The sequence below is a fragment of the Giraffa tippelskirchi genome, chromosome 11 (assembly GCF_054371585.1).
Source record: "Giraffa tippelskirchi isolate mGirTip1 chromosome 11, T2T-mGirTip1v1.2.pri, whole genome shotgun sequence".
NCBI classification, from domain to species: domain Eukaryota; kingdom Metazoa; phylum Chordata; class Mammalia; order Artiodactyla; family Giraffidae; genus Giraffa; species Giraffa tippelskirchi.
The window spans coordinates 79,887,810-79,914,867 of record NC_137285.1 but is presented as its reverse complement, the minus strand read 5'-3'; the positions used below and the strand labels follow the sequence as shown (position 1 = coordinate 79,914,867).

The 27,058-nt window shown below is 37.4% G+C and overlaps 1 protein-coding gene across 10 annotated transcripts in view; it reads left to right on the top strand.

Annotated features, from left to right (window-relative positions):
• Positions 1-27,058, top strand: part of GRIA4 (glutamate ionotropic receptor AMPA type subunit 4) — a 622,527-nt gene that overhangs the window by 481,325 nt on the left and 114,144 nt on the right. For all 10 annotated transcript variants that reach the window (XM_081543907.1, XM_081543903.1, XM_081543906.1 and 7 more), the window contains exon 5: positions 4,372-4,425. In XM_081543907.1, coding sequence (XP_081400033.1) covers positions 4,372-4,425 — 54 coding nt within the window. The remainder of the gene's footprint in view (positions 1-4,371; positions 4,426-27,058) is intronic.

The window sequence follows — 27,058 nt, the reverse complement described above, 5'->3', positions numbered from 1 at the left end:
CAGGACTAGAAGAGTTCAGTTTTCATTCCGATCCCAAACAGAGGCAATGCCAAAGAATGCTCAAACTACCACACAATTGCACTCATCTCACACGCTAGTAAAGTAATGCTCAAAAGTCTCCAAACCAGGCTTCAACAACACATGAACCATGAACTTCCAGATATTCAAGCTGGTTTTAGAAAAGGCAGAGGAACCAGAGATCAAATTGCCAACATCCACTGGGTCATCGAAAAAGCAAGAGAGTTTCAGAAAAACATCTATTTCTGCTTTATTGACTATGCCAAAGCCTTTGACTGTGGACTGTGGATTGTGTGGATCATAATCAACTGTGGAAAATTCTGAAAGAGATGGGAATACCAGACCGTCTGACCTGCCTCTTGAGAAACCTGTATGCAGGTCAGGAAGCAACACTTAGAACTGGACATGGAACAACAGACTGGTTCCAAATAGGAAAAGGAGTACGTCAAGGTTGTATATTGTCACCTTGCTTATTTAACTTATATGCTGAGTACATCATGAGAAACTCTGGGCTGGAAGAAGCACAATCTGGAATCAAGATTTCTGGGAGAAATATCAATAACTTAAGATATGCAGATGACACCACCTTTATGGCAGAAAGTGAAGAAGAACCAAAGAGCCTCTTGATGAAAGTGAAAGAGGAGAGTGAAAAAGTTGGCTTAAAGCTCAACATTCAGAAAACTAAGATCATGGCATCAGGTGCCATCACTTCATGGCAAATAGATGGGAAAACAGTGGCTGACTTTGTTTTTTGGGCTCCAAAATCACTGCAGATGGTGATTGTAGCCATGAAATTAAAAGACACTTACTCCTTAGAAGGAAAGTTATGACCAACCTAGCCACCATATTAAAAAGTAGAGACATTACTTTGCCAACAAAGGTCCATCTCGTCAAGGCTATGGTTTTTCCAGTAGTCATGTATGGTTGTGAGAGTTGGGCTATAAAAAAAGCTGAGTGCAGAAGAATTGATGCTTTTGAACTGTGGTGGTGGAAAAGACTCTTGAGAGCCCCTTGGACTGCAGGGAGATTCAACCAGTCCATCCTAAAGGAGATCAGTCCTGGGTGTTCATTGGTAGGACTGATATTAAAGATGAAACTCCAATATTTGGCCACCTGATGCAAAGAGCTGACTCATTCGAAAAGACCCTGATAATGGGAAAGATTGAGGGCAGGAAGAGAAGGGGACAACAGAGGATGAGATGGTTGGATGGCATCACCGATTCAATGGACATGGGTTTGGGTGGACTCTGGCAGTTGGTGATGGACAGGGAGGCCTGTGGTGCTGCGGTTCATGGGGTCACAAAGGGTCAGACATGATGGAGCGAATTATTATTAACTGAACTGATCTTAGAGTAATGGAAATAAAAATAAACAAATGAGACCTAATTAAACTTTAAAGCTTTTTCACAGCAAAGGAAGCCATAGCAAAACGAAAAGACAATCCTCAAAACTGGAGAAAATATTTGAAATGAAGTAAATGACAAAGATTTAATCCTCAATAAATACAAAGAGCTCACACAGTTGAATATCAAAAGAGAAACAGCCCAGTCAAAATATGGGTGGAAGATCTAAATAAATATTTCCTCAAAGAATACATACCGGTGGCCAAAATCATATAAAAAGTTGCTCAACATCACTAATTATTAGAGAAATATAAATCAAAACTACAATGAGGTATCATCTCACAATGGTCTGAATGGCCATCATCAAAAAATCCACAGACAATAAGTGCTGCAGTGGATATGGAGAAAAGATAATATCCCTACACTGTTGAAATGAAAATTGGTGCAACCCCTGTGGAAAACAGTAAAGAGGCTTTTCAAAAAATTAAAACTAGAGCTACCATATAATCCAACAATCCCACTCCTGGGCATATACTCAGAGATAAACTATAATTCAGAGAGATACATGTACTCAAGTTTTCATTGCAGGATTATTTACAATAGCTAGGACATGAAACAGTCTAAATGTCCACCAACAGAGGAATGAATAAATAAGATGTGGCACGTATACAATGGAATATTACTTAGCCAAGAAAAAGAAAAAAATAACGCTATTTGCAGTAACATGGATGGACCTAGAGATTGTCATACTGAATAAAGTAAATCAGACAGGGGAGGGTAAATATCATATGATATTGCTTATATGTAGAATCTGAAACAAAAAAAAATAGTACAAATGAACTCTTTTACAAAACAGAAATAAAGTGTAGAAAATAAATTTATGGTTACCTGGGTTTACGCCCATGCAATTGGGAGATTGGGATTGACATATACGCAGTGCTATATATAAATAGTCGGAGAAGGCAATGGCACCCCACTCCAGTACTCTTGCCTGGAAAATCCCATGGACGGAGGAGCCTGGTAGGCTGTAGTCCATGGGGTCGCTAAGAGTCAGACATGACTGAGCGACTTCACTTTCACTTTTCCTGTTCATGCACTGAAGAAGGAAATGGCAACCCACTCCAGTATTCTTGCCTGGAGAATCCCAGGGATGGCGGAGCCTGGTGGGCTGCCGTCTCTGGGGTCGCACAGAGTTGGACACGACTGAAGCGACTTAGCAGCAGCAGCAACATATATAAATAGTAAATACCTACTGTGTAGCACAGGGAACTCTTCTCAATACTCTGTATTGACCTATGTGGGAAAAGAATCTAAAGAGTGGATAAATATATATGTATAACTAATTCCCTTTGCTATACAGCAAAAGCTAACACAACATTTTAAATCAACTATACTCCATAATTTTTTTTTAAATGGATTAGACTTTGGAAAATAGAAAATAGGTTTGGAAAGTAGATTGATAGGAGAAGAAAGAGCAGGTGGGAGTTTAAAACAGAGGGGACTTATATGAGGTCAACTTGGCTCTGGTTAAAAGCCAACCAAGGATTGAAGTAGAATGTAAAGTCTCAGTTAGTGTATCTTTGGCTTCCAGATGCTTTCTTCCTCAATCCTTAAATATGATAAATTGTTTCTGGTGCTGGCCAGCTTGCAATGTGTCAATCCTGCACAAATTAACCTCAATCTCTCAGGAATAAATTTTACACCTGCATGAAAGTGTGGTTATGTGGACTGAATAAGAATGAAAATGAGAACAATATCATAGCCCCCTAGTTCACAAATACTATATGGAATAAGCTGGTACTTACTAACAGTAATTTTTACAAGGAATATCTGATTGAAGTTTTGCTTAAACATTTCAGGGATTATCTAAACATTTCATTAAATTAAATATTTTTTAGTAACTAAACTTGTAAAACTCATATGGAAACTTTTGAAATACTGGATATAACCAATGCTTTAATACTGCAATGCTGTGCAAGCTTCAGAATAAAGCTACTTCTGCTATCTTGAAAAATATAATAAATAAAATAGCTTTCCTGTGTTTCATACACATCACTAATTTATAAAAAAATTATTTTAGGAGATGTTAAACTACAAAAAAATTCAGTGTTTTTCTTTAATGATAAAAGTATATGAAAATATATTTTATTATTACCTTTGAAGATACCAATGAGTCTACAAAACAGCTCATTAGTAATTGCCATTAAATTTTTCTCTAAAAAGGAATTGCAGCATTACAAAATAAGAATTTGAATTTCTAATATAGAAATAAAGTTATACTTTTAAAAAAATTGAATTACTTTTTCCTAAAATTTCTTATTCCTAATTTTCTAAACATTCCTAAAAATATTCATTGAAAAAATAAATCTAGCAGAAGTAAATGTCTTTTGATGTTGTTTTATCCTTATTCTTTTTATTATAGTAAACTATTGCTACATCCACAGGTGAGTGGGAATTAACTAAGTATTCACAGTATCTAAAGAGAGATACTGTGCCTTAGAAAAATCTTTACTGCTTTTCAGGACAACAATCCAATCTACTCAGAGAAAATCATTCTCACCAGTTGAAAATATCTAACAGTCTATCATGAATTCCTGTAAATTATCAGTAAATTAAGTACATCTAAATTATTTAAACCAAAATAATTTTTCTTATGTTGAACTATTCTTTTTTAGAAATACATGCAAACTATTGGTTTCTTTCATAGCATTGTCATTCTCATTGAGGGAATTATAGCATAGTAGTTTTCTGAACAATATATAATGAAATTTTTGGCATTTATACAATGTGATTGAATTTTTTTTACTTAAACCACTTAATTTCTAATGTGGCTTATGAATTACTTTTTATTAGAATAAATAACTTTTACAAGAAAAATTATTAATATATTATTTTCTTATCATATTTCCATGTGAAATTATGCTGCAATAGTTAAAATTCGTCTTTTTTAAAAGCATAATCATTCAGTCGAATTAAATTTGTTACCTCGTATTTTTTTATATCTTCACAGATTGTGAGTGTTGGAAAGCATGTTAAAGGCTACCATTATATCATTGCAAACTTGGTAAGAACTCTTTATTTTCTATTTTTCATAAAAATTGTTCAGACAGTCAAGATCATGTTAGCCGCACCTTAAAATAATACTGTAATAAATTGTTAAACTACATTACCTATTAAGCTGTTTTACAACACATAAAATGACACTTTTATGTGTTCACAAAAAACTTTATTAAGAAATGGAGAATTTTATTTAAGACTATATGAAGGATAATGACCTAGGGGATAGTATTTCAGAAATCTTTGAGGACTGTTCTTCCCATTAGAGGTCAAAGCAACACGATTTTCTGCACAACTTAGAGGTAAAAGTGTAAGTTTTTGAGTTAAAGAGTTACACATCCAACTAACATATTCATATGAGCTTTTCTGGTGGTTCAGTGGTTAAGAATCTGCCTTCCAGTGCAGGAGATGGGGTTTCAATCACTGATCTGGGAAGATCCCTTGGAAAACGAAATGTATTCCTGCCTGGAAAACCCCATGGACAGAGTTACCTGGTGGGCTACAGTTCATGGGGTGGCAAGGAGTCATACACATTGACAGATTGTTGTTGTTCAGTCACTAAGCCATGTTTGAAATCCGCCACCTGTTACTACAGTACACTATGCTCCTCTGTCCTTTACTATCTCCCAGAGTTTTCTCAAATTCATGTTCATTGTGTCCGTCTCATAGTCCAATAGGGCAATGAGTCATTATGATCTTTCACAAAATTGAGAAAGGAATGTTATCTCCTAATCTCCTAAGTAGTTATCTTGCTGGTTGCCAGGTAGAAATTGCTTTTTTTTCTTTTTTTCTTGGTGAGTGGGCATTCCTGTGTATTCTAAGGGAATCTAGTTAATGTATTGTACAATGTGGATGCACAGTGCACACTAAATTGGAGGAGGTAGTACTCAAATAGCAAAGAAAATTTTATGTTAAATTTTTCTTGTCCTGCCTTTAAAAAATTTATTTCATTAATTGAAGTGATCATTTTATTTCTAATTCAATATTTTTTAATGAAGGTTAGCTTTATATTTGCCAAAGTGATCGTCAAAACTAATTATAATGCTCATTTTACTGTGATATTACTTGGCAAATTAAATAATGGCCTTTTCTCTGTGTAAATGATAAACGTGCTACTCTATGGATAAAAGTTGCCAATACTTTGGGGTATGATAAGAATGATTAAAACTGATGACCCATGTTTTTTAATTTTATTTAAAAAAAATGTTTGAAATGGTTATTTAAGGAACCCTTTTGTTGAAAGGAATTCAAATTATTTTACTTATGTCAACTTTTCATGTATATATAGATGTTTACTGAACAAGATACAGGTACTAGTATAAAATTCTTAAAGGTGTAAGGCAAGTTCTTTTAGATTTCTTGGCAAAGCTCAAGTATTTCTTGCTAATTTTGGAAGTGTGGGGGAAAACTGACCATGCAGAGGGTCAGTGTCCTTGAATTATTTAGTATCATCTACCTCTAATGGCTTAATCTCAAAAGTGGTTTATCCTAGAGAAGTTAAGAATGTGTTTTCTCTTTTCCACTGTACATTTCCTTGATGAGGATCTTGTGCTTAAAGCAGGAAAAGAACTGAAGACTACGAAAGGGATACATATTCATCTACTCTTTTTATGTAGCAAAGAGTCCATCACACTTTGAGACAAGAATTTTAAGTCTTTAATGAACTAGGTTTCACTATGAATTTGGGCTATTAAATGAAGCCATAAACTGTAAAGTCTTATTGCATTGTGTTTCTTGAATAAAGTACAATTTTGTTACTTAATATTATCATGAAAATACTGGGAAATTTTGACTTTTTTTCATTGTTTTTAGTAGCCCCATAGTCAGGATGCTTTAATATATTTTATAAAAATGTAAATCTTAAAGCAAATATATCTTGATATTAATCACCATATGAGAAAAAGAGAGACATTTATTTATGTGACATATAATGTCACAATGACAATATACAAGGAGATTCTAGCAAATAGAGGGTTTTAATAACATCTGTTCTTTCCAAACATGGAATTCAGAAGGGAAAACAGACGACAATATGCTATAGATTATCACGCCAAAAAGAAACTGCTGACATTGACAAACCAATGAAAAATTAGAAGAATTAATAATTCTCCTAAAGGGTATAACAGCCTATACTAAACAACCCTAGCAGATGACACCATATTCAAGTTATTATATAATAGCTTCCCTGGTAACTCAGTTGTAAAGAATCCACCTGCAATGTAGGACTCACCAGCTCAATTTCCGGGTTGGGAAGATCTCCTGGAGAAGGGATAGACTACCCATTCCAGCATTCTTGGGCTTCCCTGGTGGCTCATACAGTAAAGAATCTGTCTGAAATGCAAGAGACATGGGTTCAATTCCTTGGTTGGGAAAATCCCCTGGAGGAGAGCATAGCAACTCACACCAGTATTCTTGCCTGGAGAATCCCCGTGGACAAAGGATCCTGGCAGGCTACAATCCGTGGGGTTGCAAATAGTTGGACACAGCTGAGGTACTAAGCACAGCACACAGCAATAATACACGAAGTAGAAAATACCAATTTAGTTGGAGGGATTAAGATGGAGACTCAGGAAACCACTGAACTTCCTTTCTCCTACAGACACACAAACAGAGCTATTCCTCTGAGGGAAATGCACACACTAGCTGAGTGACTCCTACACATTAGGCAACTGAGAAAATATTGACATAGATATAAGTTGACAAGGGTGAGACACACTCTTTTCATAAACACTACCCTCAGTGTAGCCCACAGATAGAATCAGGAGAGAATCCCCAACTTTCAGTTTCGACATAAAGATAGAAGGATTTGGAGCACATATTTAACACACCAGTTTTTAAGGCTGCAATTCAAGAAACAACCCTCAAAAAACCCCAGGTGCAAAAGACAATGGTGCATGCAGGCACATGACCCACAAGTCTATAGAAATCAAAGAAGTCATTCTTAATAGGCACATGAGTACTCACTGCACCTACCATCACAGGCCTGAGCACAAAGAGAGCAGACAAACTCCTATCTCCCAGTTTTCCCTGGAAGGGGATTTACTTTACAAACTGCTGCCTAAGAGTTCCTCCTCAAAGGATCTGGCTGCACACATCTGGGGTTTGACTGTGATCATCCACAGAGCCCAGTGGAGTCAATGGGCATTTATGTCACTTATCCCTCCTTGTTCCAAGTGTAAAACCAGGTTATCAACACATCTCTAGAAGGAGGTTGTACAGATGCCTGTTATTCCACCTTTTGCTGCTCCCATCAACAGGACTACTCAATCTGACAGCAAACAGACCTTGCATTCACAAGTTCTACAGGACTTCAGCAGTCAACAAAGAAGGTCTTAACAAGTGTACATGACAGTATTCACTGGGCTACCCCTTCAGGACTCAACATAGAAGGTATAGGAAAAATACTCATTTCCCAGTCTTTTCCCTGAAATGAATTTGACAGCATACTTATAAGGCACTGCCTAAAGGTCAAACTTATAATTGGACTGCATGTAGGTGCTGACTATGATATTCTTCTTTAAGAGACTGGCAAGTATTGTCAAATCCTCAACTACTTGGGACCATTAAGAAAAAAGAAGGCAGCTAGGACAATCACATAGCTTTGAGAGACAATAAGGAGCTTAGTCAAGGCTGATTGACTAGGCTCATCTCCTACACAAGCTGAATTTTTCTAGACTAGGAGAGGTGACTATTTTATCTAGTGAGCAGAAACCAACAGAGAGGGTCAAGAAAAAATAATAATAAAAGTAATATTTTCCAAACAAAAGAACAACATAAATCTCTAGAAGAAAATCTTAATAAAATGGAGATAAATGATTTACTGAATAGAGAGTTCAAAATAACAGTTATAAAGATGCTCATTAAGGTCATGGGAATAATTAATGAACAAAATGAGAATGTCAACAAGGAAATATAAAATACTTCAAAGTACCAAAGAGAAGTCAGAGAGATGAGGAATACAATAACTGAAAAAAAAATCACTTTAGGAGATAAACTGCAAATTGGATTAAGTTGAAGAATATATCACCTAATTTGAATACATGGCAGTGGAATTCATTCAATCAGAAAAAGTAGAAAGAATGAGGATAGCTTAAGGGTCTTGAGAAACCTGTATGCAGGTCAGGAAGCAACAGTTAGAACTGGACATGGAACAACAGACTGGTTCCAAATAGGAAAAGGAGTACATCAAGGCTGTATATTGTCACCCTGATCGTTTAATTTATATGCAGACTACATCATGAGAAACGCTGGGCTGGATGAAACACAAGCTGGAATCAAGATTGCCGGGAGAAATAGCAATAACCTCAGATATGCAGGGGACACAACCCCTACAGCAGAAAGTGAAGAAGTACTAAAGAGTCTCTTGAAAGTGAAAGAGGAGAGTGAAAAAGTTGGCTTAAAGCTCAACATTCAGAAAACTAAGATCATGGCATCCGGTCCCAACACTTCATGGCAAATAGATGGGGAAACAGTGGAAACAGTGTCAGACTTTGTGTTTTTTTTGGGCTCCAAAATCACTGCAGATGGTGATTGCAGCCATGAAATTAAAAGACACTTACACTTTGGAAGAAAAATTATGACCACATAGACAGCATATTAAAAAGCAGAGACACTACTTTGTCAACAAAGGTCCGAAATGGTTTTTCCAGTGGTCATGCATGGATGTGAGTTGGACTATAAAGAAAGCTGAGCACCGAAGAATTGATGCTTTTGACCTGCGGTGTTGGAGAAGACTCTTGAGAGTCCCTTGGACTGCAAGGAGATCCAACCAGTCCATCCTAAAGGAGATCAATCCTGGGTGTTCATTTGAAGGACCGATATTAAAGCTGAAACTCCAATATTTGGCCACCTGATGCAAAGAGCTGACTCATTTGAAAAGACCCTGATGCTGGAAAAGATTGAGGGCAAGAAGAGAAGGGGACGACAGAGGATGAGATGGTGGGATGGCATCACCAACTCAATGGACATGGGTTTGGGTGGACTCCGGCAGTTGGTGATGGACAGGGAGGCCTGTGGTGCTGCAGTTCATGGGGTCACAAAGACTCGGACACGACTGAGTGACTGAACTGAACTGAACTAAGGGACTTACAATACAACATCAAATTAATCAATATTTATATTATAAGTTCAGTTCAGTCGCACGTCATTGGACTGCAGCACGCCCCATCTATTTGACAGAAATTGGTGGGACCAGATGCCATGATCTTAGTTTTCTGAATGTTGAGCTTTAAGCCAACATTTTCACTTTCCTCTTTCACTTTCATCAAGAGGCTCTTTAGTTCTTCTTCACTTTCTGCCATAAGGGTAGTGTCATATGCATATCTGAGGTTATTGATATTTCTCCCAGCAATCTTGATTTCAATTTGTGCTTCAACCAGTCCAGTGTTTCTCATGATGTCCTCTGCACATAAGTTAAATAAGCAAGGTAACAATATCCAGCCTTGATGTACTCCTTTTACTATTTTGAACCAGTCTGTTGTTCCATGTCCAGTTCTAACTGTTGCTTCCTGGCCTGCAAACAGATTTCTCAAGAGGCATGTCAGTGGTCTGGTATTCCCATCTTTTTAAGAATTTTCCACAGTTTATTGTGATCCACATAGTCAAAGGCTTTGCCATGGTTAATAAAGCAGAAATGGATGTTTTCTGGAACTCTCTTGCTTTTCTGATAATCCAGCGGATGTTGGCAATTTGATCTCTGGTTCCTCTGCCTTTTTAAAAAGCAGCTTGAACATCTGGAAGTTCATGGTTCACGTACTGTTGAAGCCTGGCTTGGAGAATTTTGAGCACTACTTTACTAGTGTGTGAGATGAGTGCAGTTGTGCAGGAGTTTGAGCATTCTTTGGCATTGCCTTTCTTTGGGGTTGGAATGAAAACACGTTTTCCAGTCCTGTGGCCACTGCTGAGTTTTCCAGATTTGCTGGCATATTGAGTGCAGCACTTACACAGCATCATCTTTTAGGATTTGAAATAGCTCAACTGGAATTTCATCACCTCCACTAACTTTGTTCGTAGTGATGTTTCCTAAGGCCCACTTTGACTTCACATTCTAGGATGTTTGGCTCTAGGTGAGTGATCACACCATCGTCATTATCTGGGTTGTGAAGATCTTTTTGTATACTTCTTCTGTGTATTCTTGCCACTTCTTTTTATTATTTTCTGCTTCTGTTAGGTCCATAACATTTCTGTCCTTTATTGTGAGCATCTTTCCATGAAATATTCCCTTGTATCGCTAATTTTCTTGAAGAGATCTCTAGTCTTTCCCATTCTATTGTTTTCCTCTATTTCTTTGCATTGATCACTGAGGAAGGCTTTAATATCTCTCGTTACTATTCTTTGTAACACTGCATTCAAATGGGTATATCTTTTCTTTTCTCTTTGCTTTTCACTTCTCTTCTTTTCTCAAATATTTGTAAGCCCTCCTCAGAAATCCATTTCGCTTTTTTGCATTTCTTTTTCTTGGGGATCGTCTTGATCCCTGTCTCTTGTACAATGTCATGAACCTCTATCCATATTTCATCAGGCACTCTGTCTAGCAGATCTAATCCATTGAATCTATTTGTCACTTCCACTGTGTAATCATAAGGGATTTGATTTAGGTCATACCTGAATGGTCTAGTGGTTTTCCCTACTTTCTTCAACTTAAGTCTGAATTTGTCGATAAGGAGTTCAGGATCTGAGCCATAGTCAGCTCCCAGTCTGGTTTTTGCTGACTGTATAGAGCTCTCCATCTTTGGCTGCAAAGAATACAATCAATCTGATTTCAGTATTGACCATCTGGTGATGTCCATGTGTAGAGTCTTCTCTTGTGTTGTTGTAAGAGGGTGTTTGCTATGACCAGTACGTTCTCTTGGCAGAACTCTATGAGCCTTTGCCTTGCTTCATTCTGTACTCCAAGGCCAAATTTGCCTGTTACCCCAGGTGTTTCTTGACTTCCAACTTTTGCATTCCAGGAGTTCAAGAAAGAGAAAAAGAGAAAACATATTCAAGAAATAATGGCTAAAAACTTTCTTAGGCTGAGGAAAGAAACACATATCCAGATCCAATAAGACCAAAAAATACCAGATAAGGTGAATCTAAAGAGACAGTGAGACATAGTATAAAACTAAAGTTTTCTAAGAATAAAGAGAAAGAATCTTAAGAGCATCAAGAAAAAGAAAAACTTTTATGTACAAGGGAACCACTACCTGACTATCATATTTTCAGGAGAAACTTTACAAGCAAAAATGGAGTGGGACATAATAAAGTGCTGATAGAAAAAACCTTTCATCCAATCATATTTTATCAGACAAAATCGTACTTCAGAACTGAAGGAGGGTAAAGAGTTTTGCAGCAAGCAAAAATTGAAAATGTTATCACCATAAGTTACATTACAAAATACATTAAAACTTCAAGCTGAATAAAACACCAAATTAGAAACATGAGAACATATGGAAATACAAAATCCATTGGTAAAGTTAAATATACACACACACACACACACACAAAGCTCCAGAATACTTTCATTTGGGGCTTCCCTGGTGGTCCAGTGATTGAGAATCTGCCTGCCAATGCAGGCTTTATCAGTTCAATCCCTGGTCCAGGAAGACGCTACATGCTGCACGGAAACTAAGCCCAAGAGCTGCAACTACTGAGCCAGGTGCTTCAGCTCACTGAAGTTCATGTGCTTAGAACCTGTGCTCTGCAACAAGAGAAGCCATCATAATGAGAAGCCCTCACTGTACAACTAAAGAGCAGCCCGCATTCAGGACTTACCAATGAAGGTTCAGTGAAGCCAAAAATAAATACATGATTTTTTTTTTTTTAAAGAGAGGCTAACACATCACTTAGCATCACTGAATTATGCAAGTATACATGGAGACCTCTGGGATTTGTCCAGAAACAATCTTCAAAAAAAAAAAATTCTTCAATATTGTGATGGTGGTGAGTAAATCACTTCTAAGGTTAAAGGAAAAGAGTAATGAAAATAATTATAACTACAATCATTTCCTAATGAATACACAATATTTTGATTTGGATTTTGATATAAAAACATGAAAAGTAGGAGGGAATGTGTAAAGTTGTAGAGTTTTTATATGTGTTAAGAGTTTAGTTATTATCTTAAAGTGAACAGTTACAAGATGTAAGCCTCATGGTAATCACAATGCAAAATCCTAGAGTAGAAACATTGAAGAGGAAAAAAATGGGGGGAACCTAACCATGTCAGAGAAAATTATCAAATCATAAAATCAGGGATTAAGAATGAGAGAAAGGAACTATAGAGCTGTAAGTTGTCTAGAAAACGATTAACAAAATATCAATATTAAGTACATCCTTACCAGTAACTATTGAAAGGTGTGCCTGTGTGCATGTGTGCTCAGTCGCTTCAGTCATGTCCGATTCTTTGCAACCCTCTGAACTGTAGCCCACCAGGCTCCTCTGTCCATCAGAATCTCCAGGCAAGAACACTAGAGTGGATTGCCATGTCCTCCTCCATGGGATCTTCCTGACCCAGAGAACTAACCCACAACTCCTGCATTTCAGGAGGATTCTTTACCCACTGAGACACCTGGGAAGCCCAACTGAAAGGTAAATATACTAAATCCTCCAGTCAAAATCACAGAGTGCCTAAGTGGATAGAAAAAGAAGACCCAGCTATATGTTGCCTATAAGAGAATAATTAAACTTTAAGGGCACACATAGATGCAAGTGAATGAATGGAAAAAAAGATAGCCCATGCAAATGGAAACCAAGAAAAGAAGATCAAATCAACTTTAAATGAACTTTAAATCAAAAACTATTATAAGAGAAGATCATTATACAATGATAAAGGGCTCAATGTATCAATAGAATACAACATTTCTGTACCCAACATCACAGCATGTAAACACATAAAACAAATAGTAAGAGATGTGAAAAGAGAAATAAACATCAATGCTATATTAGTATAGAAGGTCAATACCTTATTCAGCAATAGATAAATCCTTGAGCAGAATATCAGTAAGAAGACATTGGACTTTATACTACCCATTAAACTACATGAACCTAACAGACAAATACAGAATATTCCATCTAACAGCAGAATAAAGTCTTCTCAAGTGCACATGGAATATGTTTCAGAATAGATTATGTGATAGGCCATAGAACAAGTCTTAATCAATTTAAGAAGATCAAAACGATATAGAACATCTTTTATTACCATAGTGGTGTGAAATTAAAAATTAATTACAAGGAAAAAATGGAAAATATACAAATATGTGGAGATCAGCCAAATCTTCCTGACAACCATCGGATCAAAGAAAATCGCAAGATAGAAATCAAGATACCTTGAGACAAATGCGATTAAAAATGGAAACATACCATACCAGAACATATGAAATACACCTAAAGCAGTTCTAAAAGGAAGGTTTATAGCAATTGAGTTTCAGTTCAGTCACTCAGTCGTGTCCAACTCTTTTTAACCCCATGGACTATGGCACACAAAGCTTCCCTGTCCATCACCAACTCCCAGAGCTTGCTCAAACGTGTCCATTGAGTCGCTGATGCCATACAACCATCTCATCCTCTGTCATCCCCTTCTCCTGTCTTCAATCTTTCCCAGCATCAGAGTCTTTTCCAATGTGTCAGTCTTCGCATCAGTTGGCCAAAGTATTGTAGTTTCAGCCTCAGCATCAGTCCTTCCAAAGAATATTCAGGACTGATTTCCTTTAGGATTGACTGGCAATAGATGCCTACATTAAATAAAGCTAGAGAAAGCAAATGAACAGTTTTATACTTCAAGGAACTAGAGAAATGAGAACAAACTAAGCTCAAAGTTAGGAGAAAGAAGGAAATAACAAAGACGACAGTAGAGATAAATGTAGTAGAAACTAAAAGACAATAAAAAAGATTAATGATGCTAGTTTTTTGAAATGATAAAGCTGACAAATCTTTAGCTAGACAAGAAAGAAAGAAGACTTTTAAAACATTGTAAAGCTAAGATTGATTACAGCTAATACCACACAAATAGTAAAGATCATAAGAAATTACTATGAACAATAGTACCAACAAACTATATACCCTAGAAGAAATGAACAAATTCTTAGAAACATTAAACCTATCAAGCATGAATTATAATTAAAAGGAAAATCTGAACTAATCAATGTGAAAGAAATTTGAATCACTAACCAAAAGACTCCCCCACAAAAAAGTCCAGGATCATATGACTTCATGAATAATTTCTACCAAATATTTGAAGAAGAATAAACACCAAAACTTTTAAAATTATTCCAACAAATATAAGCAGAGAGAATATTTTCAAACTTATTTTCGTGTTATCATTACACTGATACCAAAGCCAGACAAGGATACTACAAAAAAAGTAAACCTCAGACTACTGAATAGATGAAAAATCCTCTACAAAAGTATTATTAAAATTAAATTAAACAGTACATTAAAAGAGTTGTACCAAGATGATATCAAGATTGAGGGATTTTTCCAAGAATGCAAAGATGGTTCAAGATCAGTAAATCAACCAATGTAATGCACCACATTACCAAAAGAAAAAAATCTTAAGATCATCTCGATAGAGGTAGAAAAAGCTTTTGACATAATTCACATCATTTCATGATAATTCTGTACTCAAGAACCTGAGTAAAGAAGGAATGTACCTCACTATAACAAAGATTATGTATGAAAAGCCCACATCTATTAATAACATATGTAATGTTGAAGAGCTGAAAGCTTTTCCTTTAAGAAATAAACCCCATCTGTGTCTCTTATTCTGTCTCGCATATAGGGTTATCGTTACCATCTTTCAAATTCCATATATATGCATTAGTATACTGTATTGTTGTTTTTCTTTCTGGCTTACTTCATTCTGTATAATGGGCTCCAGTTTCATCCATCTCAGTAGAACCGATTCAAATGTATTTTTTTAATGGCTGAGTAATATTCCATTGTGTATATGTACCACAGCTTCCTTATCCATTCGTCTGCTGATGGACATCTAGGTTGCTTCCATGTCCTGGCTATTAAACAGTGCTGCGATGAACATTGGGGTACACGCGTCTCTTTCAATTCTGGTTTCCTCGGTGTGTATGCCAAGCAGTGGGATTGCTGGGTCATAAGAGACACAGATGCATAGAACAATTTTATGGACTCTGAGGGAGAAGGTGAGGGTGGGACGTTCTGGGAGAATAGCATTGAAACATGTATATTATCATATGTGAAACAGAACACCATTCCATGTTCGATGCATGAGACAAGGGCTCAGGGCCGGGGCAATGGGATGACTCAGAGGGATGGGATGGGGAGGGAGGTGGGTGGGGGGTCCAGGAAGGGGAACACATGTAAACCCATGGCTGATTCATGTCAATGTATGGCAAAAACTATTACAATATTGTAAAGTAATTAGCCCCCAACTAAAGTAAATAAATTTATAAAAAAAAAAAAAAAAAGAAATAAACCCCAGTATATATGGCCAGTTAACTTTCAACAAAGGAACCAATAATATACAATGAGGAAATATAATCTCTTCATTAAACGATGTTAGGAAAACTAAATATTCACACACAAAATGTCTGTTTTTATTTCAATATCATATTGATTTGATTACTGTTGCTTTATAATAGAGTTCAAAACCAGGAAATGTAATGCCTCCAGCTGTTCTTAATTTTTCTTTCTGATAGTTTGTTTATACTGTTCAGAAATGCAACTGGGTTTTATCTATTAATATAACATTAAGAACAGCTGAAGGCATTACATTTCCTGGTTTCAAACTTAATTATGAAACTCCAGTAAGCAATGTGATATTGGAATAAAAACAGTCACATAGATAAATGGAACAGAATATAGAGCCCAGGAATAAACCCCAGCATATATGGACAGTTAGCTTTCAACAAAGGAGCCAAGAATATACAATGAGGAAAGGATAATCTCTTCAATAAGTGATGTCAGGAAAACTGAATATTCCTATGCAAAAGAATGAAAATGGACCTTTATACCCTGTACAAAAGTTAATTCAAAAATGGACTATTGAAAACGAGATCTGAAACTGTAAAACTCCTTGAAGAAAAACTAAGGGGTAATCCCCTTGACATTGGTACTGGCAATAAGTTTTTGGATTTGAGACCCAAAGTACAAGCAACAAAAAGAGAAATAAGCAAGTGGGACTATGTCAAATGAAAAAAGCTATTACACAGCAAAGGAGACCATCAACAAGTCGAAAAGACAATCTACTGAATGGGAGAAAATATTTGCTAATCATCTATCAAATAAGGGATTAATATGTAAAATATACTAGGAATTTTTACAACTCAATATTGAGAAAACAACTCAATTTAAAAATGATGTTTGGCAGAAACTAACACAATTCTTTGAAGGAATTATCCTTCAATTAAAAAATAAGTGAATTTAATTTTTTTTTAATGGGCAAAGACCTGATAAGACGTTTTGTCCAAAGACAAACAAGTTATCAACAATATGCGAAAAGATGCTAAACATCATTAATCATCATGGAAATGCAAATCAAAACCACAATGAGATATCACCTGAGACCTGTTGGGTGGTGATTACCTAAATAGATAAATGGAGATATAGATTTAGATGAAGATGTAGATGCAGGCGCAGATGCAGATGCAGAGATAGAGATGGAGATGGGGCTTCCCAGGTGGCACTAGTGGTAAAGAAACTGCCTGCCTATGTAGGAAACATAAGAGACATGGATTTGATCCCTGGATTGGGAAGATCCCCTAGAGAAAGGCATGACCACCCACTCCAGTATTCTTGCCTGGAGAATCCCATGAACAGAGGAGCCTGGTGGGCTACAGTCCATAGAGTCACAGAGTTGGATATGACTGAAGCAATTTATCAGGCATGCACATGCATAGATACAGATATGTGTATATTACACAGACACACACACAGACATATTATGCAGCCTTAAAAAAAAGAAAGAAATCCTGCCTTTTGTGAAACAGTGACAAAACTGGAGGGCATTATGGTAGGTGAAATAAGATCGATAGTGTAAAATAATATGACATGGTATCACTTATGGGCTTCCCAGGTGGCATTAGTGGTAAAGAACCCACCTGTCAATGCAGGAGACTCAAGAGAGGAGAAAAATGGCAACCTACTCCAGTATTCTTCCCTGGAGAATCCCATGGACAGAGGAACCTAGTGGGCTACAGTCCATAGGGTTGCAGAGTCACAACCTGAAGCAACTTAGCACACAAGCAAGCATGGTATCACTTATATCAGAATTTTTTTTTCAAAATCAACTCATAGAAACAGAATGATGGTGGCTAGGGGCTAGAGGGTTGACAAAATAAAAATTAGTAAATTATTGCAAACTTTCAGTTATGAAGTGAAAAGATCTCAGAATTCAGTGTATAACATGTTCAGTATTATTCATAATAGTATAATACTGAAATTTGCTAAGAGAGTAGAACTTCTGTTCCTCAAAAAAAAGAGAAGGAAATGTGAAGTGGTGGGTATATTAACTAAATCCAAGGTGGGAATCTTTCACGGTATATACATATATCAAATCATCACTGTACAGTTTAAATATATTACAATTTTAATTGAATCTATCCCTCAATAACAGATGAAAAAACTGATATAATGATAATAGTAAGAACTGACTTCTAAAATAAAAATTCTTACTGGTTACTGGAGACTACAAATATTTCAGCAAGTTTCAAATATTCTGTAGTCATAAAGTTGAAAATCAAAGCAGAAAATATGAAGTCCAATTTATGCTTAACAAAAAGAGAAGAATGAAGCAAGGCAAAGATCAGTACACAGTGTTTACAATTATGACAGGAATTTACAAACATATTTATTTGTAACTGTAGTTGATTTACAATGTTGTGTTAATTTTGTGAGTTTAAGATGTGAGTTCAGCATAGTGATTTAGGTGCGGGGTTTTTTGCAGATTATATTCTACTATAGGTCATTACAAGTTATTGAATGTAATTCCTTGTGCTATAAAGTAAATGCTTACATATTTTATATATAGCAATTTGTATCTCCTTATCCCATTGTTGTTTCGTCACTACATCTTGATCAATTCTTTTATGACTCCATGGCTTTTAGCCCTCCAAGCTCATCCGTCCATGGGATTTTATCAGCAAGAATACTGGAGTGGGTTGCCACTTTCTCCTCTAGAGGATATTCTGTACCCAGGGATTGAACTCCATGTGCTGTATGAGAGGTGGATTCTTTACCAGTGAGCCACCAGGGAAGCCCCATTAATCCATTATACCTAATTTAGTTCTTCCCCCTCTTTCTTCCTTTCAGCAAACCTAAAGGTTTTTCCTATGTATGTCAATCATTTCTATGTGTATTATTTTTTATTCGCTTGTATTATTTTTTGATCCCTCATATAAGTGATATCATATAGTATTTGTCTTTGTCTAACTTATTTCACTAAGTATAATATTCTCTAGGGAGTTTCCCAAGTGGCTCAGTAGTAAAGAATCCACTTTCCAATGCAGGAGTCACAGGAGATGTGAGTTTGATCCCTGGGTCTGGAAGATCCCCTGGAGGAGGAAATAGCAACCTATTGCAGCATACTTGCTGGGAAAACCCCACGGACAGATGAATCCAGTGGGTGACAGTCTGTGGTTTCGCAAAGAGTTGGACACCCCTTACTTACTACTTACTTAATATTCTCCAGGTACATCCGTGTTGCTGCACAGGGAGAGATAGATATAGATACATATCAAATATTTTAAGCCAGCTGTCTGTTGATGGACACATAGATTGCTTCCATCTCTTGACTATTGGAAAAAGTGCTTCCATATAAACATTGGGGTGCATGTATCTTTTTGAATAGAGTTATCTTTTCTGGATATATGCCCAACAGAGGGATTTCTGTATCATATGATAACTCTATTTTTAATTTTTCAAGGAATGTTTGTTTTCCACAGTGGCTGCACAATTTACATTCCCAACAACAGTGTCCAAACCCTCTCTAGCAATTATTATTTGTAGTCATTCTGACCGATGTAAGATGATGCCTCATTGTGATTTTGATTTGCATTTCTCTAATTAGTGATGTTGAGCATGTTTTCATGTGCTTATTGGCCATCTGTATGTCTTCTTTGGAAAAATGTCTATTTAGATCTCCTGCCTATTTTTTAACTGGGTTATTTTTTTAGATATTAAACTTATGTATTGTCTGTATATTTTGCATATTAATCCCATTTGCAAATATTTTCTCCCATCCCATAGGTTGTCTTTTCATATTGTTTATAGCTTCTTTGCTACACAAAAGCCATTAAGTTGATTAGGTGCAATTTGTTTATATTTCCTTTTAAATCTTTATGCTTTGGGAAACTGATCAAAGAAAATATTACTATGATTTATGTCAAAGAATGTTTTGTCTATGTTCTCTTCTAGGAGTTTGTAGTGTCCTGTTTTACATAGTTCTTTAAACCATTTTGAGTTTATTTTTGTATATAGTATAACAGAGTGTTTTAATTTCATTAAATTACATGTAGCTGTTTGGTTTTCCCATCACTTTTTAGAGTTAATTTTTATTGGAGTGTAGTTGCTTTACAATGTTGTGTGAGTTTCTACTATACATCAACATGAATCAGGCGTACATATACATATCAGTTCAGTTCAGTCGCTCAGTCGTGTCCTACTCTTTGCAACCCCATGAATCGCAGCACACCAGGTCTCCCTGTCCACCACCAACTCCCGGAGAGTACCCAAACCTACGTTCATCGAGTCAGTGATGCCATCCAACCATCTCATCCTCTGTCGTCCCCTTCTCCTCCTGCTCCCAATCCTTCCCAGCATCAGGGTCTTTTCCAATGAGTCAACTCGTCACATGAGATGGTCAAAGTATTGGAGTTTCAGCTTCAACATCAGTCCTTCCAATGAACACCCAGGACTGATCTCCTTTAGGATGGACTGGTTGGATCTTCTTGCAGTCCCAGGGATTCTCAAGAGTCTTCTCCAACACCACAGTTCTAAAGCATCAATTCTTTGGCGCTCAGCGTTCTTCACCGTCCAACTCTCACATCCATATATGACCACTGGAAAAACCTTAGCCTGGACTAGATGGACCTTTGTTGGCAAAGTAATGTCTCTGCTTTTAAATATGCTATCTAGGTTGGTCATAACCTTCCTTCCAAGGAGTAAGCGTCTTTTAATCACATGGCTGCAATCACCATCAGCAGTGATTTTGGAGCCCAAAAAAATAAAGTCTGACACTGTTTCCACTGTTTCCTCATCTATTTCCCATGAAGTGATGGGGCCAGATGCCATGATCTAAGTTTTCTGAACGTTGAGCTTTAAGCCAACATTTTCACTCTCCTCTTTCACTTTCATCAAGAAGCTCTTTAGTTCTTCTTCACTTTCTGCCATAAGTGTGGTGTCATCAGCATATCTGAGGTTATTGATATTTCTCCCAACAATCTTGATTCCAGCTTGTGCTTCTTTCAGCCCAGCGTTTCTCATGATGTACTCTGCATGTAAGTTGAATAAGCAGGGTGACAATATACAGCCTTGACATACTCCTTTCCCTATTTGGAACCAGTCTGTTGTTTCATGTCCAGTTCTAACTGTTGCTTCCTGACCTGCATACAGGTTTCTCAAGAAACAGATCAGATGATCTGGTATTCCCATCTCTTTCAGAATTTTCCACAGTTTATTGTGATCCACACAATCAAAGGCTTTGGCATAGTCAATAAAGCAGAAATAGATGTTTTTCTGGAACTCTCTTGCTTTTTTGATGATCTAGCGGATGTCGGCAATTTGATCTCTGGTTCCTCTGCCTTTTCTAAAACCAGCTTGAACATCTGGAAGTTCACGGTTTATGTATTGCTGAAGCCTGGCTTGGAGAATTTTGAGCATTACTTTACTAGCATGTGAGATGAGTGCAATTGTGCGGTAGTCTGAGCATTCTTTGGCATTGCCTTTCTTTGGGATTGGGATGAAAACTGACTTTTCCAGTCCTGTGGCCACTGCTGAGTTTTCCAGATTTGCTGGCATATTGAGTGCAGCACTTTCACAGCATCATCTTTCAGGATTTGAAATAGCTCAACTGGAATTCCATCACCTCCACTAGCTTTGTTCGTAGGGATGCTTTCTAAGGCCCACTTGACTTCACATTCTAGGATGTCTGGCTCTAGGTGAGTGATCACACCATCGTGATGATATGGGTCGTGAAGATCTTTTTTGTACAGTTCTTCTGTATATTCTTGCCACCTCTTCTTAAAATCTTCTGCTTCTGTTAGGTCCATACCATTTCTGTCCTTTATTGAGCCCATCTTTGCATGAAATGTTCCCTTGGTATCTCTAATTTTCTTGAGGAGATCTCTAGTCTTTCCCATTCTGTTGTTTTCCTCTATTTCTTTGCATTGATTGCTGAGAAAGGCTTTCTTATCTCTCCTTGCTATTCTTTGGAACTCTGCATTCAGATGGGAATATCTTTCTTTCTCTCCTTTGCTTTTCACTTCTCTTCTTTTCCCAGCTATTTGTAAGGCCTCCTCAGACAGCCATTTTGCTTTTTTGCATTTCTTTTCCATGGGGATGGTCTTGATCCCTGTCTCCTGTACAATGTCACGAACCTCTGTGCATAGTTCTTTGGGCACTCTGTCTATCAGATCTAGTCCCTTAAATCTATTTTTCACTTCCACTGTATAATCATAAGGGATTTGATTTAGGTCATACCTGAATGGTCTAGTGGTTTTCCCTACTTTCTTCAACTTAGGTCTGAATTTGGCAATAAGGAGTTCAGAATCTGAGCCACAGTCTGCTCCCGGTCTTGTTTTTGCTGACTGTATAGAGCTTCTCCATTTTTGGCTGCAAAGAATATAATCAATCTCATTTCGATGTTGACCATCTGGTGATGTCCACATGTAGAGTCTTCTCTTGTCTTGTTGGAAGAGGGTATTTGCTATTACCAGTGCGTTCTCTTGGCAAAACTCTATTAGCCTTTGCACTGCTTCATTCTGTACTCCAAGGCCAAATTTGCCTGTTATGCCAGGTGTTTCCTGACTTCCTACTTTTGCATTCCAGTTCCCTGTAATGAAAAGGACATCTTTTGGGGGTGTTAGTTCTAAAAGGTCTTGTAGGTCTTCATAGAACCGTTCAAGTTCAGCTTCTTCAGCGTTGCTGGTCGGGACATAGACTTGGATTACCGTGATATTGAATGGTTTGCCTTGGAAATGAACAGAGATCATTCTGTCGTTTTTGAGATTGCATCCAAGTACTGCATTTTGGACTCTTTTGTTGACCATGATGGCTACTCCATTTCTTCTAAGGGATTCTTGCCCACAGTAGTAGATATAATGGTCATCTGAGTTGAATTCACCCATTCCAGTCCATCTTAGTTTGCTGATTCCTAGAATGTCAACGTTCACTCTTGCCATCTCCTATCTGACCACTTCCAATTTGCCTTGATTCATGAACCTAACATTCCAGGTTCCTGTGCAATATTGTTCTTTACAGCATCGGACTTTGCTTCTATCACCAGTCACATCCACAGCTGGGTATAGTTTTTGCTTTGGCTCCATCCCATCATTCTTTCTGGAGTCATTTCTCCACTGATCTCCAGTAGCATATTGGGCACCTACCGGCCTGGGGAGTTCATCTTTCAGTGTCCTATCTTTTTGCCTTTTCATACCATTCATGTGGTTCTCCAGGCAAGAATACAGAAGTGGTTTGCCATGCCCTTCTCCAGTGGACCACTTTCTGTCAGACCTCTCCACCATGACCCATCCATCTTGGGTGGCCCCACACAGCATGTCTTAGTTTCATTGAGATAGACAAGGCTGTGGTCCATGTAATCAGATTAGCCAGTTTTCTGTGATTATAGTTTCAGTGTGTCTGCCCTCTGATGCCCTCTCGCAACACCTACCATCTTACTTGGGTTTCTCTTACCTTGGACGCGAGGTATCTCTTCATGGCTGCTCCAGCAAAATGCAGCCGTTGCTCCTTACCTTGGACAAGGGGTATCTACTCACGACGGCCCCTCCTGACCTTGAATATGGAGTAACTCCTCTGGCCCTCCTGTACCCACGCAGCCGCCGCTCCTTGAACCTAGGGCAACTCCTCTTAGCCGCCACCCCTGGCCTCCGGCCCCTGCTAAGCTAGCTCCTCTCGGCCGCCGCCCCCAGCCTCTGGTCCCCGCTAGCTCCTCTTGGCCGCCGCCCCCGGCCTCCGGCCAGGGTTAGCTCCTCTCGGCCGCCTCCGGCCCAGGCTAGCTCCTCTCAGACGCTGCCCCCGGCCTCCAGCCTGGGCTAGCTCCTCTCGGCCGCCTCTGGCCTGGGCTAGCGTCTCTCGCCCACCGCCCCCAGCCTCCGGCCCGGGCTAGCTCCTCTCAGCTGCAACGGTCCACACAGAAGCGAGGTGGCTCCCCTTGCTTTTGGACTTCCTTCCCTTTCAGGTGACCACAGTGCACAAAGAAGAGTTCCCTGTGTTATATAGTATGTTCTCATTAGTTGTCTACTTTATACATGGTATCAGTAGTATATATGTTTCAATCCCAATATCTCAATTGATCACACTCCTCATTTCCCTCTTGGTATTCAAGTATTTATTCTCTAGTCTGTGTCTCTATTTCTCCTGGACAAACTATCATCTATACCATTTTTCTAGATTCCATGTATGTGTAATAATAAATGTTTGTTTTTCCCTTTTTAACATACTTAACTCTGTATGACACTCTCTAGGTAAATTCACATGTCTACAAATGACTTGAGTTCATTCCTTTTTATGACTAATATTCTATTGTATGTATGTACTACACCTTTATCCATTCCATTGTTGATGGACATTTAGGTTGCTTCCGTGTTCTGGCTATTATAAATAGTGCTGCTATGAACATTGGGGTGAATGCTGATTAGTCGCTCAGTCGTGTTCAGCTCTTTGTTACCCCATGGACTGTAGCCAGCCAGGCTCCTCTGTCCACGGGATTCTCCATGCAAGAATATGATCAAATCTTCATCTCCTGCATTGCAGGCAGATTCTTTACCAGCTGAACCATCAGAGAAGTGAATGTACGTATGTGTGTGTGTATGTGTATATATATATATATATATACACACATATATATATAATTTTAATTATGAATTTCTTGGTATATACTCAGGAGTTGAGTCACTGGGTCATATGGTAGTTCTATTTTTAGGTTTTTAGGAAACCTCCATACTGTTTTCCACAGTGGTTGTATCAATTTGCACTCCCATTGAGAGTGCATGTGTCCCCTTTTCTCCACACCCTTTGAAGCATTTATTGTCTGTAGATGTTTTTGATGATGGTCATTCTGACCATTATGAGGTGATATCTGATTTTACTTTTGATTGCGTTTTTCTAATAATTAGTGATATTGAACATCTTTTCATGTTTTGAGGGCCATCTGTTTGTCTTCTTTGGAGAAAAGTCTGTTTAGGACTTCTGCCCACTTTTTGATTGTGCTTTTTTTGTACTGAGCCAAATAAATTGTATATTTTGGAGATTAATTGTCAGTTGCTTCATTTGCAAATATTTTCTCCCATTGTGGGGGCTTTTTTTTTTTTGTCTTGCTTATGCTTTCATTTGTCGTGCAAAAGCCTTTAGGTTTAATTAGGTCTCTTTTTTATTTAAGTTTTTATTTCTCCAGGAGATGAGTTAAAAAATATCTTGCTGTGGTTTATATCAAAGAGTATTCTGCCTGTTTTCCCCTAAGAGTTTTATAGAGTCTGGCTTTACATTTAGGTCTTTAATGCATTTTGAGTTTATTTTTGTGTAGTGTGTTAAATAGTGTTCTGATTTCATTCTTTCATATGTGGCTGTACAGTTTTCCCAGCACCACTTATTGAAGAAGCTATATTTGTTACATTGTATATCCTGGTCTCCTTTGCCAAAGATGAGGTAGCCATAGATGCATGGGTTTATCTCTAGGCTTTCTATCCTGTTGCATTGATCTGTATGTCTGCTTTTGTGCCAGTACCATACTATCATGATGACTGCGCCTTTGTAGTGTAGTTGGAAGCCAGGAAGTTTGATTCCTACAACTTCATTTTTTTCTCTCAAGATTGATTTGGCTAGTTGGGGTCTTTTGTACTTCCTTACAAATTGAAATTTTTTTCTAGCTCTGGGAGAAATGCCATGGGTTATTTGATAGGCATTTCATTGAATCGGTAGATTATATTGAGTAGTATAGTCTATTTCACATTGTTGATTCTTCCAATTCAAGAACATGATATATCTCTCCATCTGTTAGTGTCACCTTTGATTTCTTCCATCAGGGTCGTATAGCTCTGTGGGTAGAGGTCTTCTGCCTCATTAGATAGGTTTATTTCTAGGTGTTTTGTTCTTTTTGTTGCAGTAGTAAATGGAATATTTTCCTTAACTTCACTTTCTAATATTTTATTGTTAGTGTATAGGAATGTAAGACATTTCTGTGTATTAATTTACTAAACTCATTGATTAGCTTGAGTAGTTTTCTAGTGACATCTTCTGGATTTTCTATGTATAACATCATACCATCTGTAAACAGTGAAAGTTTTACTTGGTCTTTTCCAAGTTCAATTCTTTTTATTTCCGTTTCTTCTCTAATTGCCATAGAGATGACTTCCATGATTATCATATGGGTTTGGCTCAAAGGTTAAAGCGTATGCCTGCAGTGCGGGAGACCTGGGTTTGGTCTCTGGGTCGGGAAGATCCCCTGGAGAAGGAAACGGCAACCCACTCCAGTATTCTTGCCTGGAGAATCCCATGGAGAGAGGAGCCTGGTAGGCTACAGTCTACGGGGTCGCAGAGTCGGACACGACTGAGTGACTTCACTTCACTTGTCATATATGACTTTTATTTTATTGAGGCAGATTCCCTCTATGACCACTTTCTGGAGAGTTTTTAATCATACATGGGTGTTGAATTTTTTCAAAAGTTTTTCTGCATTTATTGAGATGATCATATGGATTTTATTCTTCAATTTGTTAACATGGTATATCACATTGATTGATTTGTGTATATTGAAGAATCCTTGCATCCCTGGGATAAATCCCACTTAACCATGGTGTATGACTCTTTCTGAGTTGCTGGGTTTCATTTGCTACTGTTTTGTTGAGGATTTTTGTGTCTATATTTATCAGTGATATTACTTGTAATTTTATTTCTTTCTTTTTTTGAGTGATACCTTTGTCTGCTTTGGGTATTAGCCTGATAGTGACCTCATACAATGAGATTAAGGGTGTTCCACCCTCTGGAATTTTTTGAAAAAGTTTGAGAAGGATAAGTGTTAGCTCTTCTCTAAATGTTTGATAGAATTTTCCTGTGAGGCCATTTGATATTGGACTTTTGTTTGTTGAAAAATTTTTAATCACAGTTTAAATTTCATTGTTTGTGATTGGTCTGTTATTTCTTTGTATTTCTTCTTGGTTCAGTCTTGGAAGCTTTCACTTTTCTAAGAATTTATCCACTTCTTCCAGGTTGTCCATTTATTGGTGTATAGTTTCTCATAGTATCTCTTGTGACCTTTGTATCTCTGTAGCGTCAGTTCTAACTTCTCCACTGTTATTTCTAATTTTATTGATTTGAATCTTCTTTTTTTCCTTGATTGTTCTGGTTAAAAGTCTATAAACTTTGTTTAACCTCTCAAAGAATCAATTTTTTTATCTTTGCTACAGTTTTTTCATTTTTATTTAATTTATTTTACCCCTGATCTTTATGAGTTCTTTGCTTCT